This window comes from Numida meleagris, chromosome 3 (genome assembly GCF_002078875.1).
Source record: "Numida meleagris isolate 19003 breed g44 Domestic line chromosome 3, NumMel1.0, whole genome shotgun sequence".
NCBI classification, from domain to species: domain Eukaryota; kingdom Metazoa; phylum Chordata; class Aves; order Galliformes; family Numididae; genus Numida; species Numida meleagris.
Window position 1 is genome coordinate 26,966,349 of NC_034411.1, and position 19,954 is coordinate 26,986,302.

Here is a 19,954-nt window from a genome sequence, read left to right on the forward strand (position 1 = left end):
TTAGATTTACTCCTGGATGAAATAAGATTTCCTGAAACTTGTGCTGGCCATAGCTATGTAGCTTTGCAGTGCTTAATGTCTAATTATGTGGTTTTTGAAAGAAGACTATGAAGTTGCTGAAAGATGTGTCCTCAGAGGAAGTCATTGCAGTAAACATGTTTCCAGTCTATTACCTATTTCAACATACTGCTCTTATGTCTGCCCTTCAGTACCAGTGTACTTGGAAGTTTTGTTCATTTTATGCAAAGGTAACTTAAATATGCTAAAAATGGATTCAGCAACTGCTGAGCTAAATGTGTTAAGGTGCAGCGTTCTTACAACACAGGCCTTCCAAATTCAGCTCCTTGTTTCTCTGCATTTTGTTTGAAAATTTTTGCCGTGTTGTAGTAACGATCAATGGCGCAGCCTGTCTTGCAGGCACAGATTTTGTGTAGAGATATGCAATTTCAAAAGAGAGGGAAGAACTTAAGAATTGCTGTTAAGAGCTACCTCTTAACTGTATGTGGCCTTTGTACTTGGGATTGGTTGTGAAGACTGTGTGGTAGAACATTGGAACAGAGCCTGTAAATCACATTTTGAGCTCAGTTTTTGTTTATAGTTAAAATCAAGTTGTGTTTCCACTAAACATGTTTAGTCGTCACTTCAGCTTTCGTTCTCTTGCATCTCTCCCAAAATCACTTAGTTGCCTTTTTATAAAAATGGAAAAACTCAAATTTCAATTTGTTTGGACAAATCGAACACGAATCTAGAGACAGACAACCAGATTTGCAACTTCGTTTCAACTGAATATGTAGTTCATTTTGTGGGAGGTGGGACTTGTATGTCCTCCCTCATCAGTGCAGACACAAAATTGACTGTAATTGTAGAATAATAACATCATTTCCACAACATATTGGTACTCTTACTTTCCAAGTTGAACAACCATTCAGTCAAGTCATACCAAACTGAACCCAAAAGTTAAATCTCTATCTTCCTCATTGTGTAATGTCTCTGGAACTACTCTGTTACTTATGTAGGGAATCTTGTAGTTTCCATAAGAAGCACCATCTGACATATTTGAGTGAATGTTTACAGCTGTGATCAAATCCTTTCTAGTGTCTCCTCAAGTATTTTTACATGAATGTCAATCTTGATTTCCTAAAATATTTTTCTGTAAGCTTTCCCCCTTCGTTATTTTTCAGTATTTGGCAGCAGACTGGAATGTTCAATTTAAGGATATTGAGTGAAGTGTTTCCAGCTTTTTATAAATACTACGTTTTGCATGAAAGCACATATCTTCAAATTTATTCTTTGAATTATGTATTTTTGTTCAGTTTTTACTATTTAGAACAGAATTTATGACGTAAGCTATTTTTTATCTTCATGATTTGAGAAATCCTGAAGATTGCTCTTCCTCCCAAATAAAGTTGAGGTTTAGAAGAGCTATCGAAAGGCATAGGAGTAAAAAAATGTCCAATGACTACAACTACTTAGGAAAAATAAATTATTTTTAATGTTTCACTTGCTGGCATGTTGGATAATCTAAAGAAACTTATTACCTTTGCACAGCTTGTAGAAGAACACAACTCTTTTCTTAACTTATGTGAATATTTGATTTTGGGGGGGTTTTGTTCCTGAAATATATATTATTTACTGTCTTTCTTTTCTGGAGCTTACACTGACTTGATATAGGAGGTGAAATATCTTCATAGGTGGATGTTTGTTAATTGATTAACTACTTGTGTGCTTGTTGTACTGTTGATCAGCAGCTTCCAAATTCAGAGCAGATAAAACAAGAAATAACTGCTGTGTAAAATCTGAAAACTAAGAACCAGAACAAGGCAGCCAACCAGTGTACTTCTGAACTTTATTGCTAGGTTTCCAGGTATTCTGGATTTGAGAGCACTGCTTCTCTAAACTCTTCCTCCTTTGATGATGAAGGTATTTTATGATACTCTGGTGTAAAAAGAGATTGATGGTTCTTGTCATCAGAGCTTGAATTAAACCACACATTGAGAAGTGAGCCTAGTGGGTAGGATCCTTAGGCAATTAGATGCACCAAGGAGGGCCTAAGTGGCTCATGCCATATCTGAAGTAACTTAAAGGTTTGTTGTGGTCCAAGGGAAATGTTGTCAAGGGATGTGTCCTGGAGTTGTAAATCTGGCTCCTTGTATTCCCTGTTCCACCTGCAACATCCTCCTACATGAAGATAGATGGTGTTGGAGGCACTCTGTATCTGAGTCAGAATGCCCAGCTAGTTACTGCCATTAGCGTGTACGCTGGGCTGGCAGAGGTCCTGGTATGCTTACTGTAGCTAGTTTGTCTCCTGCTCCTTGCAGACCCCTTCAGTGGCATATGTTAATAAAAATACTTCGGGATTTCAGACAAGAGAGTTTAAAGAGTTTTTAATAGAATAAAATTGAGAATTTTAATTAAAATATGATTTTTGTGCTGTCCATTAAAAACAAAGACACATTTTTGAGCCATGAGCACAGACCCCATCAGATTGCTACAGTTTTCATGCTTCTGATTTGAAATACTCTATGCATATGTAGCTGTTTTTTATTGAATCTGAAACATTGAATTCAACTCTTATATCTCATTGTATATTGCCCTGCAGCTACTCTGAAGAGCACTCAGGATGAGTACAACAAGAAAGCACTTCAGACTTTGGAGAGGTAAGTAAGAATCCTACTGATTCCTGCATTGTGTAGTTCCTTTGATGAATCCAGGATAATTTTTTTTAATTTTTTACTTTCTGTATGAGGTTACTCTGAAATTTTAAAAACACTTCCATAAATTTCAGCAGTCGCATGTCAAAAACATTCTTGTGGTGGTGAATTGTGGCAATTATTTGGTTGAAAATCCAAGGTAAGAGTACTTGTTCTGCCTCAGAAAACATTGTGCAGGTGTTAGGACAGTTAACATTGGTAAGTGTTGTTGTAGTAGGCGTGTCACGGAGCTCGGTCTGTAACGCGGAAGGTCCTTCCCCATATGCTTGTTATTGGTTCACCTACTTTGCTTGAACCTGTGTCGTAGACACGAGGGGCCGTGCTTCTTTGTTTTCATAACAAAGGGCACAACAACTCCGTGTATGGCTTTTCGGAAGTGACAGGTCAGAAGCAGGAGATTCAATATGATTGGCCAGGAGCCCCGTGTGAGCTTCTGGAACAGTCTAGTAAAAAGATAAGAAATACTATATAGTTCTGTAGCTTTTACCAATAAACACCATTTTGCTGCTCATCATATTGATGTTACGTGCAGTTGCTGGCCAGGGACCAGGTTTAGATTCTATACGTGCAAGAATAATACTAAAAGGGTTGCCGGAGTTCGGTAACAGCGTAAATGCTTACAGATCTCAAATGGCAACTAAATGGAAGCTTATGTGGTCTAAGTCTTGGACTGAAGTATCTAATTCTGGTTTTGTTGTGGTCATAAATGCATTACAAAAAGTGATGAAAAGTTGAATTCTCTGATATCTGAAGTACAGACATAGCAAGTTGAGCACTTTACTGGATCCTAACTGTTTTTCTGATGCTGACCAACAGGTTTTTCTTGCAGTGATTGCAAGGAGCAAGTGGGAGTAGAAACTTACTTTTGCCAAACTGAAACTATGAACGTGATTCTTGATATTTACCCCATGAGGATCTGAAAGATTAGAAAGTGTATATTTTAAAAGCCATTTATACAGTCGCTATTTAGGTCAGGAGTATACTTCAAGTCACACCAGTTCCCAGGCTCCAACGTAATACCTTCACTACTGCCCATTTTTTTCTGTAATTGCAGTGCTGCAGTGCTTTTAAAGTGCATTTATTTTTATGCTTTGACCTTTCCTACTGGCTGTGGTTTGTTTTCATGGTATTTTAACTCTACTAGGAAGCAGACAAGCTTCTAGTCAGAAATAAGGTACTCAGATTTCAACCAACAGGAGTGTTCTGACAGTAGCTACTAGTATCTTCCTATGTGCCTGGGTTTGGTTTGCTTTTTTTTCCCCTTGTTTTTCACCTCTTTTTAAATTTCTGCTAGAATTTCTCAGACTGTGGTTTGGCTTGTGGCCATCCTTATCGGTGGCCTTTTCAGCTGGAAGTTTGAATCAAATATTTTTCTAATGCATTTTGAGGAAACTTAATAGTAGTGTAACAACTCTCTCTCTTCAAAAGCATCATTAATCTCTTCTCCCATGCACCCATGTGAACTTTTCCATTATTTATTGTTGGAGAGGATATTGAAGATCTCACTGGAGCTTCTTGCAGAAGAGTTGGCTTATCCTTTATCAGCAGTTTGGAGTAAAGCTGGGCTCTATGTCATGGATTTTTATTTAAAAATAAAAAAAAGGCAGTGGGGAGTAGGTCAACTCCAACAGGTTCGTTCTTGCTCATACGCAAAGGTGTCATTTGAGAGGTGGCTGCCATTAAAATGGTGTGCAATTTATTCCCTGAAGCAACTCACAGAATCTCAGGGGTTGGAAGGGACCTCAAGAGATCATTGAGTCCCACCTCCCTGCTAAAGCAGGTGCTCTACAGTAGGTCACAGAGGTAGGTGTCAGATGGGTCTTGAATATCTCCTTAGAAGGAGACTCCACAACCTCTCTGGGCAGCCTGTTCCAGCGCTTCGTCACCCTTTCTGTACTGAAATTCTTCCACATGTTTGTATGGAACTTCCTATGTTCAAACTTTAGGTCATTACTTTTTGTTCTATCACTGAGCAGCACCGAGAAGAGGCTGACCATGTGCCTCCCACCTCCCTTTAGACATTTACAAACATTAATCAAACCCCCCTCGGTCTTCTTTTCTCCAGGCTGAACAGACCCAGCTTACTCAGTCTTTATATGGGAGGTGCTTCAGGCCTTTGATTGTCTCTGTGGCCCTATGCTGGACGGACTCCTTCCAGGAGATCACTGTCTTTTTTTGAACTGGGGAGTCCAGAACTGGACACAGTACTCCAGATGTGGCTTCACCAGGGCAGAGTAGAGAAGGCTCACTTCCCTTGACCTACTGGCCACCATCTTTTTGATTCACCCCAGGATTCCATTGGCCTTCTTGGCCACAAGTGCACACTGCTGGCTCACAGCCAACCTGTTGTTCACCAGAACATCCAGCTCCTTCTCTGCAGAGCTCCTCTCCAGCAGGTCATGCCCTGACCTGTACTGATGCATGTGGTTATTCCTCACCAGGTGCAAGACTCTACACTTGCTCTTTTTAAACCTCATCATTTGGTTAAACTAATTGTTCCCTTCTCAATTCTCCTGTCTGTCCAGGTCTTGTTGAATGGTAGCACAGCCTTCTGGTATGTTAGCCACTCCTCCCAGCTTTGTATCATCAGCTTCCCTTGATTTTTATTTCCAAATTCCTTGGTTTTTGTTTGTTTATTCTTGGCAAATGAGTAGTTTTGGCAGGGTTTCTAACCAATAGCCTTGTCAGCTCGTCATTTCTTCCTCATAAAGACTTTTGACTGTGGCTGTTTTGGGCAGTGCAGTGCAGGTGCAGGCTTTTTTGTCATCCTGGAGCACCACCCATGAAGAGGTCAGGAATGTTAACTTGCTATGAGGGACCTTCCTTTTCTCCATCTCTCCTATGCTCTCCTGCATGACAGAGCCAGAAGTGAACTCCTTGCATCTGCAACTCACTCAGCAGGGGAATAATTCACAGGTATCAGAGATGGGCTGCTCCATGGCATGAGCCAGTGGCCAATGTTGCTGCTAGGTTAGGTGCCTGAAACTTTGTCTCATAGTTAGCCTGGTTAAGGGCTTCTCTGCGGAGTGGTAAACTCAGGCTGCAGCTTCATGCTGAGCATGGCTGGGGAGGAACAGTTTTGCCCTGGCTGTCCATTCCTGCTTCTGGCCTTGCAGAAGCCACACTGAGTTCTGGAGGTGCTTCAGTCTTCACTAGCCAAGCACTTTCTGCAGTATGCACTATTGCTAGCCATTGACCAGAAGGTAATATCTGAGAAGCCCAAGCTGGTTTAATGGGAGAAGCCCTAGACTGAGATGCAAAGGCTTTGGTTCTCAGCCAGGTTCAGTTTCTGCCATCAAACCCTCAACCCTCCCACAGTGTCTTCCTTTTCCAAATTAGAAGCGTGCTGTCAACAGTTAGACAAGGAGCTGTAGGGTAGAAGATGCTTTGTGTTTGGGCACTAGCTGATATCTTGGGCTCCTGATCCTGCTCGTAGTCAAAATAGTAGCAGAAATAACGATTACTTTTCGGTGCCAACCCAACCCTCTCTTATTGTCTGAAAAGTGGTAATACAGGAACAAGTCAGACAGCTATCTCCCTTTGCCTAAATTACCTATAATAATGCCTTAAAGAACTTGTGTCATGAATTAAAAGCTACTTTCTCAATCAGATATGTAAGTTCCAAAACAGTTAATGATGTTTAATGAATGAGCATGTAAGTTAGATAAATCTTGACAGTTGTGTTTTTCACGTGTGTTCCTGTGAGTTCAGCTTATCCAGGTGAGCATCAGTGTACTTTTTGTCAAGTTTCAGTATGCTACCCCATCACTGGTCTAGTTTTCTATTGGACAGGACTGGGCTTTGTTCTGTTTGCATGTGAGTCATGGTAAAGGAGTTCTGGAAAGTATAAGCTAACAGTCACTTTTCTTTTTGTGTTGTGTTATTAAAGAGCGCGGGAGCTGGACCGGGAAGATCACCAAATCATCCTCTACCTGTCACTGCAGTTGGCTCTTGTCAGACAGGTATGTGCAATAATTAGCAACCACTGAGGCATTAAGAAGGTGGGAGAAGGACAGTCAAATTGTACAAGATCAAGCTGTGCTAAACAGGGTTCGTTCCTACCTTCGTTGTAATCAGTAACAATCAGATTTTGTGTAAGATTTTTATTTTTTTTAAAGCAGTAGTTCCACAGTGCTTGTGGCCCTGGGGTATATACTTCCCTGGGGTATACTTTTAGCCCTAGCTCCTGAGCGGTGCTGTTCCCACTCTGAGCAGCTTTGTCTGGGTAGGGTGAATGAGAGGTATTTATTCTTGTTCCCTGGATATCATGCTGTGTCCTGCCACAGGCTGCTCTTGTTACTGCCTGGTTCTGTATCATACCAGATCTCACGTTCTCAGCATTGGGAACTGGTTTATTCCATACTTGGGCACATTTAGCATTAGACTTTGACGGGTGCTGGAGCTCTGCAGTGAGTGGGATTAGTTGGCATTTGAACGCTGCTGCAGGTGTTAGTTCATGAAAATCAAACCGATCAGTAAATACACTGCACTGTCTTATTTCTCTGTCCCTTCTTTTTTAAAAGCCAAAGACTTTATTAGACTCATCTCTATTTATTAAATGCTCTTCTAGCTAGATTTCAGATTTCATGGCCTTTTCCTTCTTTGGCAGGCTTTCTGCTTGCTGCAGTTTTATCTTCTTAGTCCAGAGTCAAACAGTTGGATCCTTTTTACTTTCCTGAGATAATTAGGGGAGCTGTGTGTTCATTAGGTTAAACTAATTGTTCCAGGAGAGCATGCTCTTGATAATGTCACTTTTGTAACCCTTTAATAATGAGAGCGGTGCATTGCGAGGAAGGTTGCAATAAGAAAGGATAATTAAAATGGCTTATTTAACTTTGTCATCAGCCTACTGCCTGCTTTATGATGCAGTTTGCTCAGGGTCTTTGATTTAAAAATATCCACCTACCCCTCTTTCAACCACAGCTTCTGCCTCATAGGGAGGTTGTCTGATTTGCTACCCCTTTTGCTTCTTGCCCAGAGTAAAAGCATTACAGCTTTTCAACTGCTATTGAGAATAAAAATTCAAATATTCAAAGTAAAAGAGATTTTTGTGGTCATTTGTTCCTTCTTGTCTTTATCGGACTACTGCAATTTAACTCATTATCTTTTCTTTTTCTCCAGTTATAGCCTGTCTTTTTACTGCTGTTTCATGTTCATTGTTTCATTATCCCTTACCCCTCCTGTTCTTCCCTTCAATCTCTTGTCCTCAAGTTCACTTTATCTTTTGTCTTCCTCACCTGTATATTCTCATCCTTGACATTTTGCCAGTTGCCCCTGCTACCCTATATGTATGATCTAAGTGTGTTATGTAGTGTCTGCCTGAGCCCTGCTATGCTGCTCCTGCTCTTCTCCATCTAGTGAGATATAAATCTTTAACGTGTGCTTGGAGAGAGAGAGGAGATACCTGAGATATCTTTATTTTTAGACTGCTGTAAAATATCCTACTCTTCTTTTTCCAGTTTACTTAATGATAAACATTTGATAATGCATTTTTAATATGCTTAATTATTTAAGGTATCTAATATAGTCTCTTTCTGATTAATGGAAAGATAAATGATACTTTTTTTGATAGATTCCATTAACTATTAAATGTCACAGTTAGGGTTTCCATCAACATATGCTGCAGTACCATACACGAGATAATACCTGAATGTTATTCTCAGCAGTTGGCCTTTTTGTTTCTGTCACCAAGGTCGGTAAATGAGGTACCTTACCCAAATGAAAAATCTAGATATCGACTTGCATAGATAAGAGAGCATTTTCATGGAACAAAGCAAGAGAGGCAGATGACTGGTAGAGTGCCGAGTAAAGTTTGAGCAATTCATCTTCTTTGGAAGACTGAAATATTTCCAATAGCAGTCGTTTCTGTCAGCACTGGGCACGTGAAAGGAGAAATGGAAAAGCTTAAGCCTCCCTCCAAAACATGATGAGGAATTGGCAAGAAGGAGAATGGTTATAAAAAGTTTTCATGGAGTTGGCTGTGGAAGATGACCATTAACCAAAATGAAAGGTGGTGTTAACGCTTGATGTTCATGTTTGTGTGTATGACTCTGCCTTAAAGTACACCAGAGTAACTGTAAGGACTCCAACAGTTCTCAGAGAGTCTGGGTCAGTCCCAAGGCATTTTAAAGTGGATTTTTCAGCAAAATAGAGTAAAATATCCTCTTCTGTGAGGAGGATCTCACTTTGATTTTCTCTTAAAGTGGCAGCGCCATCACGCTGAGGTTAGCAGGTGCTGAGGTGGGTATGTCCAAGTACAGGTCTGGATGACGGTTGGCCAGGCCCATAGGCAAGCCAGGCTCCCAGCTGTGGGCTGCTGGTTCAGCTGCTTCTCCTGTTTCTGTGGTAACAGCATTTGGATCAGCACAAACAAGGTAGCCTGAAGATTTTAAAGCTTGCTGGTTTTAATGCCTTGCCTTGTTTTTTAGCAGGCCAGTTTCCATGGAAATGATTCTAGAGAGTCAGAGCTCTTGTTAACTTCAAGTGCTGATTCCATTCTCCTTTTGGGGATGATGTTGTTTTTGACCTCAAATGCCATGTAAATCAGTACTGGATACATAAAAACAACACATGGGTTTTCATACCATTTTAATATTTGATTTGACCTTTCTTTGCATGAAAATAGGAAGGCAAAGACAGCCGGGGCCAGCAGCTGAGAATTAGAGGTCTCCCTTATCAGTTTCATCTGTGGGCTGCCACCAGACCTGAAGTTTCAAGTGGCAATATCCAGAAAACACTTACTGCCTTCCTTCTAGTACATAAAAATAAGAAATAGGAGTTATGAGTACCAGAGAAAACATTTCAGCTGTCTTCTCTGCAGTTTTTATTCTGGTTTTAGGGAGGCGAGAGTGTTGGCTTTTCTTTGCCCCAGGGGAGGAACTCTGTTTCCATTCAGTGACTGCTAACAGGGATAGCTCTGCTCTCTGTTTCTCCCAGCTCTACTAGGACCTCCTCTGCTGAAGAGCAACATGCAGCTTTTCTGTTGAGGTCTTGATTTTTCCAGTGATCAAAAACAGCTTTCAGTGAGAATTAAGTAATGACACAGCTCACAGATTTGTTCATGCTTGCTTTCTGATGGTCTGCAGCAAGTCTGTTTTGAGCAGACATTCTTGACAGTCAGTGAAGCTTTATCTTTTCTATAATCCTTGTGCTATAAAGACAGATGGAGGAGATAGTTTTAGTGTTTAATTAACTGTAACTCACAACTGGTATGAAAATGTAAGGCCTGAAAACTCATTTGGATCAAATACTTATGAGCTCCTATTTGATTTAGCATTCTAAATATGTAAGTGCATTCTACCATTGTGAAATGGTAGAAAAACACTCATACTGTTTTCCTTTTCATACCTAGAGTTATAACATCCCAACGTTTTTAAGGAAGCATGTAGCATTATCAAAATAAATCCTATTATAAGGGGCAATCTGAACAATCCACATTATTTTGGTAGTGCTGCAGGATGCTATTTCTGGCTTACTGCAGTATTTTTGCTTCCTGATTGATGTGATCTGAACGTACATGTGTTCCATGCAGAATAGATGTGGTATATTTATTAGCAGAAAGATGAATTAGAGAAGGGTAGCATAGTCTAATTGCTGGCCCCACTTGGACTTGTGGTCCAGCTGAAATAGGATTACTTTAAGGCGTAGCACTTGTGGGGAATTTAAACTGGCAGCCTACCTCTGAGTTTCAGAGTACCATCTGTGCTGCCAGCTTCAATCTTTCTCATATTACGTAGTTACTTAAATAAATAAGCTTTGGCTTCTTCAATAGATCAATGATCTCTACTTTTGAAAAGAAGTTTGTGTTTGCTGCTGCCAAGTATCTTGTTCTTATTGTTCTAGAAATTCAGTTTGAATTTTGTTGTATCTGTTCTGTTGAAAGTTGCTATTCTGTGTAATACTTTCTGTAGTTGAAAAGAATCTCCTGAAATGATTAAAGGGTATTTTTTCTTTTATGTGTTGTCCACCGCAGCAGGAGAACTGTAGTCTACTAATGGTGTTACAGCACTAAGGATTTTGTGAGGACTCAAGTTAAAACAATTAGGTGCCAGGGAGCATAACTAATGTCCAAAACCTGCCATTCCCTGCAACTCTGATGGTACAAAATTGAAGAATTGTCTTCCAACACTGAAGTTAGATGTTATCATTGCAAACTCTTATACAGAACAGGGAAAATTATTTTAGATTACATCCATTTCAACTGCATGTGACTGCCTGTTTAACTGACAGACTTGTAGGAGTTGACTTTTGTGCTGCTTTGTGTAACTTTTTTGCACATTCACATGCTAGTAAGGTTGAGTATCATTATGATTTCTATGGTCCCTCATCAAAGATACTAGTTGCAGGTAGTAGTCTTCATCTGGTCCATAATGGCAAATTAGGATCATCTTCCAAAGTCTTTGAATCACTGAATAGAATCAGAATTAGCTGCATTTGGAAGGGACCTTTGGAGACCACCCAGTCCTGTCCCTGCGCAAAGCGGGGTTTGTTGGAACAGGTAGCTCAAGGCCCTTTCTGGTTTCTTCTCTTCTTTTTCTTTTTTTGTCTAATGAACCTGTGTGTCCTCAAACTTAAAATTTCTTAATGACCACTTTTGCAGGTCTGAGGTAGAGAAATGAAAAAATGAGAAATGTTTTTAGACCTGAGTGTAACAAAAGTCTTGATAGCAGCCTAATTTTAGTAAGCCAAATTTATACATCCCTGGTGTACCTCCTGGAGACTTTCACAGACTGGCAGACCTGGACCCACGACAGTCTCACGTCTGTTGTCCTGCATCCAAGTTCTCTTGTCATTGATAGTGTTTTTACATAGTAATGAGAAAGTGTCCTAGGAAGCTGCTGAAGGAACATTAATGATTTCAGTCAATATGTTTACTTTAGCTTTGCAGTAGGCTATAAAAACGCATGACAAACAGTAGTTCATTAACGCTGAGAACTCAGTTGTATATCCAAACCTGAACATAGGCCAAGACACTCAGCAGTGGGCCAGATACCAGTTTGGGGTTACATCTGTGGATCAGTCAATCCCTTACCTCCAGGCTTGCATGAAGTCACCAGTAATGCTGTAGTTAAGTACTTTAGCTTGCTTAAGCACAGTAAGAGTGAAAAGTCATTTGGACATTAGCACGAACACGATATGGACTGGTCTCCCAGAAATATGTCTGGGATCTAGATGTTCCACAAAGTTGTAACTGCAGGCAGTGTAATGGCTGCTCTCCATTGTTATGTGCAACCTCTTTTCCTGAGTGATATGTGGAGGTGGTGGCAATTCCTCACTGATGGTATGCCAGGCCAGAAGAACTCTGCAACGCTTTGCAAGATGGGAAGTTCTTGTAGTAGGAAAGAAGGAACCGCATTATCCATTCCTTGAGGAGAGAAAGGGGAAGAAAGGAGGAAAAGAAATCTATAAATTTTTCTGTTCTGCTTGCTCCAAGCTTTAAGGGCAAACACAGCTCTGGAATGAAGCAAATAAGAGTAACTTCAAAACTAGAGGGACTTAAAGAAAATTCTCTATGTAAAAATTACTGGTAACCAAAGGAAAGAAAATCTAGTAAAAAATTCCTTTTTGAATATATAGCTTAAGTTAACTTACTGGATCACTAAGATCATGTGATATAACTGCATTTGTTATAGAAGTTTTCTGCCAAGTGGGACTTGATTCTAAATGACATGCCACTGATGGGTCTAGACTACTCTTCACCTAGCTGCTAGCAGAGATATTTATTTTTCTGATCACATTTTGAATCTTGCCTCTTTTACCTCTAAGCACTCATACTTAATTTTTATGTGCCTGATCCAAATCATGAAGAGACAAAATGCAACTAAGATCTGTAATGCTGTCACACTGCTGAAGAGGCAGCTGCCCATCCTAGAAAACTGAGTTGAGAGTTGGGCCTGTACAGTGTGTTTTTACAGTGTAGAAATGCCATGGATTGATTGGATCTGGACTGCTGCTCCTGTTTGTAAGCAGTAATTTAGTAATGCTGCAGACTTTTTACTAGAATGTGTGGGTTTTCTCAAGCAATGCAGCCTGTTAATTTTGGCAAACTGTTCAGATAGTAGAACTCTTCCTCAGAAGATGCCTGAATAAAATTTCTTCAGAATTTCTAATGACTATACTTGGTCTTATCTTTGGGAATGAAATACCGTGTAGGACTGAAGGAGAAATATGTTTTCTTTTTATGTCTACCCCATTTCCTCACAGATTTCTGATGCTATAGAACATCTTCAAGAAGCACTACAACTGTGCAAAGATGACATGAACTCGCTACATCTACTGGCCCTCCTCTTTTCAGCTCAGAAGCACTATCAACATGCACTGGAAGTTATCAACATGGCTGTTGTTGAATACCCAGAAAGCTTTAGGTAAGAGTTATTACACATTCTCTTACATGATACATCCAGTCAAGAATGATCTTCATACTAGCTCTATTCTTCTTGGTTATACATCAGAAGCCTGTTAAATTAGGTGTGCTGCTGGTATGTTACTCTGCATGTAGGTGTACTGTAAAGCTAAAATATGTGAGGCTCAGTGTATTTTTTTTTATTATTATGCGTTCATAGTCTTTATACCTAATGCTTGTGTTTGCTTGCTTTTCCACTGTCTTTCTGTATTGTGCTCATGGTGTTTTCTCCCACATATATTCCTGTACATTTTTGCATGTAACTTTTCACACGTGGAGGAATGAGTGGTAGACACCTATGATGATGTTAGTCTGTATCAAAAATTGTTTTGTAATTTGCTGAACTTCCTGGTTAAAGAGAAAATACTATTCATGTATTGACCATTGGTTTGATTTTCATGTATGACACTATTTGCTGCAATAGTGCAACTGGGGGAAAAGAGCAGTTGAATGTCATAAACTGTAATAATGTGTAGTTGAAAAGATGGTTTGGCTGCCTGAGACCAGGTTTCAACCAGCACAGATTTCCTGGAGCAAGAATTTTCTACTGTTTCCACTACAGACACTCAAAGACAGCTAAGCCAGTGATGGGTGAGGAAGAGGAAACCGGTTATATGATGAGCAGAGTATTTGCTGTGTAAGATGAGGCAACTGGTGCATCAAGTCTGGGATCCTTTCTCCAGCACTCATAATTTATTTTTCAGGAGGGGGTCAGAACAAAGAAAACATGGTGTGCAAAATCAGCTTGATGGGCTGCTGGGTAGGTTGCTTTGTGATGTCTGGCAATCTGATTTCTCTAAAGCAGGAAATAACATCTCCTCTGCTTCTCGGTGCCAATCTTCATGGAAAAAACTTGCAAGGAATAGCTGAATAGTTGGTTTCTGTGAGAAGTGTGGCAGTGAAAACCACAGGTTCATACTTACTCCTAGATGCAAACGTGCTAGAATGTGTGCTCTTTAAATAACCCCTTTTTGCATATTGCATGAGGTGTTCTACATAACACAGCTGGCAATGGGGCTCATTTACAGGTATGCTGGGGTGCAGGAGCAGGGCTGGCTTTGTGCTCTGGCCTGTCTCCATGGGTCTTTCTCTAAACTCACTAAATGATGAGTGAGAGAATGGAGAAAGAATGTTAGAGTTGCAAGAAAGAAAAATGAAAGGAAAAAGCATTTATAAAGATAAAAATTGAAAAAGAGCAGGAATCTAATGGAGAGGGAAGCAAAAAGAATAATAGAATGCATATACAGTTTCAACCAAATATTGCAACTGTTTCAGACTTTGAAAAAGGATCTAAGTACAGCTTATGATAGGAGAGCTCTACTGCTTTGTGAAACTTCTTTGTAGGGAGAGAGACCTGATGCTATTATGTAGCTCTAGTTGTTACTGCCTTGAAGGAAAATTGTGGTAAATTGAACTACTGCATGGAATAACTACAGATTACCTCATGTAAACTGTATAGGCAAGTTCTACTGCATCATTTTAAAGCTATATTTAAAAGTGGTTGAATATTCTTCCCAGTTCTCATTGATATGAACCAGGCAACTGTGTAATCTGGTGCCCAAGGGTTCCTTTACAAATGACAACTCTTTTTGGAAGTGTAGTTTGATTGTATGTACCAATATACCAATAAAAGAAGAAGAAAGCTGCTTGAAGGGAACCTTAGAGCACTATGCATGGCAAAATATTGGAAGTATTACCTGAATGTATATCCTAAACAAAAGAGAGAATAATACATAAAAATTAAGTTCTCAGCTAGCCCAAACTGCAAACATCTACTTTTACTTGGTCTCTTGCTGTATGTAGTTAAGATGAGTTTGCTCCTGCTTTTTTTCACATTAAATTGTTTCATTATGTATTTTACAGAAATACTAATTCAGAATCACATAGTTGGTTAGAGCGGTTCTCTACACTGCATTGCTAAGCTAACATGCGACATCCTTTGGCATGAGCCCCGTAAGACTGACCCAGATGTGTCTAGAAGTGCCCCTTGTTGAAGTGTTTAAATTTACACATTTACTTGACAGTTCAGTGCTCTGTATGGTGCATAGTGAGCAGACATACAAAAGTTAGACTCTGAAAACAGTGAGGGATGAATTGAATGTTTTGGATCTAGCTGATGGAGAAGAATGTTCAAGAACAGCTGAATATCCAAAAGCTCTACAAGAAAGATGTAGTTAGGAAGAGCACTACTGCTTGAAAAACTGCATGTCGTAACAAGTGCATTACATTACAGTCAGCAAATGACTGAATTTGAGCACCTCCATGTATCTTCAAGCAAGACAGAAAAAGACTAGATAGAGGAAGAATGAGAGCTACCTAGGTTGGAAACATTGCGAGGGGGAGTGAACCAAAATACATACACTGCTAGGCATGTCATATTTGCCATTGCTGAAAAAGACAGAGATAATAGCAATCTTTATGTGGGAGATATCTCCTGAAAAATGGCTGACTTACAGAAGCAGTCCAGGAAAAAGCCTTACGTTTTTATATCCTGCTGATGTTGGTATGCTTTCAAAATAAGTCAGTGAGTACAATACTACCATGTGCATATTTAGGAGGAAAGAATCCTGCTAGCTTCAGGTGTTTTCCATATAAGTCACTGATGCTGATTAGAAGCCTTTCTTAAGACAAATTCCTTTGATTATTTTCCAACTCAAAAGTCAGTGTTTCACATGGGATTAGCTGAGGTTACTTCCCCAGGTTTGTCATAAGGATTGATCTTTTACCCGAAAGAAATAATGTTAGTGAGCATCCCTCACATCCCTCAGATGATCTACTTAAAATAAAGCACTGTTTATTTAGAAAGAATTTCCATTTTTAAAGCCTGTATTCACATCTCACAAAATGTTCCGCGCAGAAGTCTCATAGGTCTGATAGCCTGCAGAAGCTACCACAAAGACTGGATGACATGTTTTTTTGTTTTTTTTTGTTTTTTTTATCTTCAGATAGCAATATTTTGTCCTTCCTGTTTTACTCATGTAAAATTGGTTTTGTCATTCTGACTCTCCCACTCTTCCAGAGACTGTTTTGTTCTTTGGTCATCCTTTAACTCTATTTGGTTAGCTCCCAGCACTGGAAAAGAAAACAATTGTTAGAAAGTTGGAGATAGGCTATCAGTTTTACAGATACTTTATTGCTCCGTAATTGTTCCTGGGCTGCTTATCAAAACCTTTTCTGTCCTTTGTTGGCATGTTTTTTCCCTCCTACTTGGCACCCTATGCTACAATCTTAAGGCATAACTTCCAGCAATTTCTAGTCACTGCCCAGCGTGACACTGCATGTTTGGTTAAATGATCCCATCTTCATAGCATCTGATGCCTGAGTTGTAATGCTTTTAAATGAATAGCCTCTAATATACCTTTTCTTCCTAAGCTATAAATCACTATTGTGCTTACAGTCTCAAAACTCATTGTAAAGGGAAATAACACAGAACTACACAAAAAGAGGCAAGTGGGTTGCAGTTTGAGAGCAGTACAGCTGTCAATTGCAGATGCTTTTGTTCTGTCAAGGTACTTGATACTACAGAAACAATTACTGTAAGTGTAGTGCAAAACACTCAGAAGGCAAGAGATATTAAATATGTATCCTGGATACTACCAATAAAAAGGAAGTAAATTTTGCATGGAGAATTGCTAGTGATGGTGTTTTAGCAGAAAGCATTTTTTTTGTTGTTTTGGAAGGGGCGGGGTTCTTTCTTATGGTCAGCCTTCAAAATACAGTCTTCTAGATTGTAAGTGGTCTACTGACAGCAAACATCCTTGGTTTCATCACTACTGCATCGATTTCATTAAGGATGTGTAAAGTAATCTTCTGGCGAGATTTATTTGTCATAGTCTGTTGCAGACTTACTGTTGAGAGAGCAATTATGTGGTAGGTAAGTGATGTCACTGACCAGGTGCTTTTGCTCACTCCAAAACAAACAAAGCCAACAACATATAATCAAGACCTCAAAATGCATTATTAATGTGTCATCTCCAGTTTTTCTGTTACTTCTAAGGCTTTGTATTTTACTTGGAAAATAAACAATTCATGCTTGCTTTGGGCAACATATTTAGGGGCACTGGTGGAATACTACATATTGTTGACAAACCGTAAGTTAGAACTGTCTTTTTGCCTTTAATCTTCGTAGAGAATAAGGAGTCAGTTGTCCCTAAGTTGCTGGTTTGCAAACCTTTGTGTTATACCTAGTCTGTATTTTTATTTTTATTTTTTATTTACAATTTTTATGTCCGCATAGTTGTAGCCCATTCTCTACTATCTGTGCTGTAGAAGAGTTTTACCACTTTTCTCCTGAAAGTGGTGGTGGCCTCACTTAGCTTTCAAAGTATGACTTTGGAGAATCAGATCATCATGTTTATATGACTCCAGCTCATCATTATGCAAGAGGCAATGAAGCCTGGTACATCTTGTGAGCAGTCATGGTGATTAAAAACAGCTTGTTAAAATTCTCAGAATATTGTATTGTATTCTGAACTCCTCAAGGGCACAAGGCCTGAGGATCTAAAGCAGCAATAAATTCATATTTTTCTGTAGCATCTAATCATGTTACACAAGTCCTAGAATATTCAAAACTCCTGATTGCGGAGCTTTGTAAGTTGACTTCTTGTAGTGGTGTGTTCGCACTGTGGTTCATGAGAGTGACCCACAAATGTTTTTATCTCTGTATTGATGCCTTAGATGACAGTACAGAGGAATACAAAAAAAACAAAAAGGAATCTGTTCTTGGTATGATGTGACCGATCTGTGCTATGAGAATACAAAACATTTTAGGCATCTGTGATTCACTTAAACAAAAGAGATATATCAGAAGGGTTGTTTTGAGTTGAGTTTTTCTGTACTAACCACTAACATTTGCTTTTGTTGGCTTGTTAGGATCTGTTATTGTTTTAATTAACATTAAAAAAAACAAGTGATATATTGCAATAATCATGACTGTACTCTGGGGAAGTGGTAATGATACTGAGCATTTGTATGCTAGACATATAAAGGAAAGTCTTTAAGCTAGTCTCCTGGCTCTTATTAATGACACTTAAAGCTAAAAGAATTTTAGAAATACGAATCTACTTTTTTCTGTTTTGGATTTATTTCCACACTTTTAGCTTGTTTGGGTTTGCTTTTTGCCCTGGATAATTTTCTTTTCCTGGTTGAGGAGGAAACAGAAAGCACTCTTGTGTTATCCGAGGTCAGATTCCCCTTCTGGTGGGTTTTAAAAAAATACATGCACCCTTTTCTAAGGATGACAATCTTATCTAAGACAAAAATTCAGCAGATGATCATGATAGCCTTCTAACCACTGTGGCTTGGACAAATACACCCTTTGCTGGGTAAGGAGCTGGCTGGAGGGCCGGGCCCAGAGAGTGGTGGTGAATGGAGTTAAATCCAGCTGGCGACCGGTCACGAGTGGTGTTCCCCAGGGGTCGGTGCTGGGGCCTGTCCTCTTCAATATCTTTATTGATGACCTGGATGAGGGCATTGAGAGCACCCTCAGTAAGTTTGCAGACGACACCAAGCTGGCAGGAAGTGTCGATCTGCCTGGGGGTAGAGAGGCCCTACAGAGAGATCTGGACAGGCTGGATCTCTGGGCTGAAGCCAGCGGGATGAGGTTCAACAAGAGCAAGTGCCGGGTCCTGCACTTCGGCCGCAACAACCCCAGGCAACTCTACAGGCTTGGGGCAGAGTGGCTGGAAAGCTGTGTGGAGGAAACGGACCTGGGGGTATTAGTCGATGCTCGGCTGAGCATGAGCCAGCAGTGTGCCCAGGTGGCTAAGAAGGCCAATGGCATCCTGGCTTGTATCAGAAATAGTGTTGCCAGTAGGAGTAGGGAAGTCATTCTCCCTCTGTACTCAGCCCTAGTGAGGCCCCACCTCGAGTACTGCATCCAGTTCTGGGCCCCTCACTGCAAAAAAGACATTGAGGCCCTGGAGTGTGTTCAGAGGAGGGCGATGAAGCTGGTGAGGGGTCTGGAGCACAGGGTTTATGAGGAGCGGCTGAAGGAGCTGGGATTGTTCAGTCTGGAGAAGAGGAGGCTCAGGGGAGACCTTATCGCTCTCTATAACTACCTGAAGGGAGGTTGTAGTGAGCTGGGGGTCAGCCTCTTCTCTCTTGTAACTAGTGACAGGACGAGGGGGAATGGCTTCAAGTTGAGCCAGGGGAGAGTTAGGCTGGACATTAGGAAATACTACTTTTCTGAAAGAGTGGTCAGGCGCTGGAACAGGCTGCCCAGGGAGGTGGTAGAGTCACCGTCCCGGAGGTGTTCAAGAAATGTTTAGATATAGCGTTGAGAGACATGGTTTAGTGGGGTTATTGGTGGTAGGTGAATGGTTGGACTAGGTGATCTTGTAGGTCTTTTCCAACCTAGCTAATTCTATGATTCTATGATTTTATCTGCCAATTTAATGCAGCAGGAATAAACATCCCCCTAGCTGGTTTGTGTCTGTATATGCCGTGTGTTAGCATACATCTCAATTCATTTTACAATTTTATGGAGATATTTAGTGATATCTGGGGGTACTTCCATGCCCACACAGTACAGGTTTCAGAAAATTAATAAAAGACATTTGACAGAGCTTAGGGTGGAAACCTTCTGCAGACTTACTTTCTTGGTAGAGTACAAAAGGAAGGAGCCATGCTATTTTCCAACCTTAACAGCAACAGTTTGAGTCTTCTCTTGGATGAAAAAAAAGGTTTCTAGTAACTTTTTTTTTCTTCCACCTGAGTCAATGATTGCTGTCACAGTTCATTGAAGATCTTTGTAGAGAACAACAAGGCTTCCAAATACTGGTTTTTGTGTTGGAGAAGTAGCACAAGTTCTGCAGATGCATAGGCATCAGTTTCAGAATGC

General features: G+C 40.1%; 1 protein-coding gene across 7 annotated transcripts in view; it reads left to right on the forward strand.

Annotated features, from left to right (window-relative positions):
* TTC7A (tetratricopeptide repeat domain 7A) overlaps nucleotides 1-19,954 on the forward strand; it is a 168,130-nt gene that overhangs the window by 65,800 nt on the left and 82,376 nt on the right. For all 7 annotated transcript variants that reach the window (XR_002437364.1, XR_002437363.1, XM_021392818.1 and 4 more), the window contains 3 exons: nucleotides 2,600-2,657; nucleotides 6,601-6,673; nucleotides 12,915-13,075. Coding sequence is in view for 5 of the 7 variants with exons in the window: in XM_021392818.1 (XP_021248493.1) it covers nucleotides 2,600-2,657; nucleotides 6,601-6,673; nucleotides 12,915-13,075 (292 nt within the window). In the remaining 2 variants the exon portion in view is untranslated. The remainder of the gene's footprint in view (nucleotides 1-2,599; nucleotides 2,658-6,600; nucleotides 6,674-12,914; nucleotides 13,076-19,954) is intronic.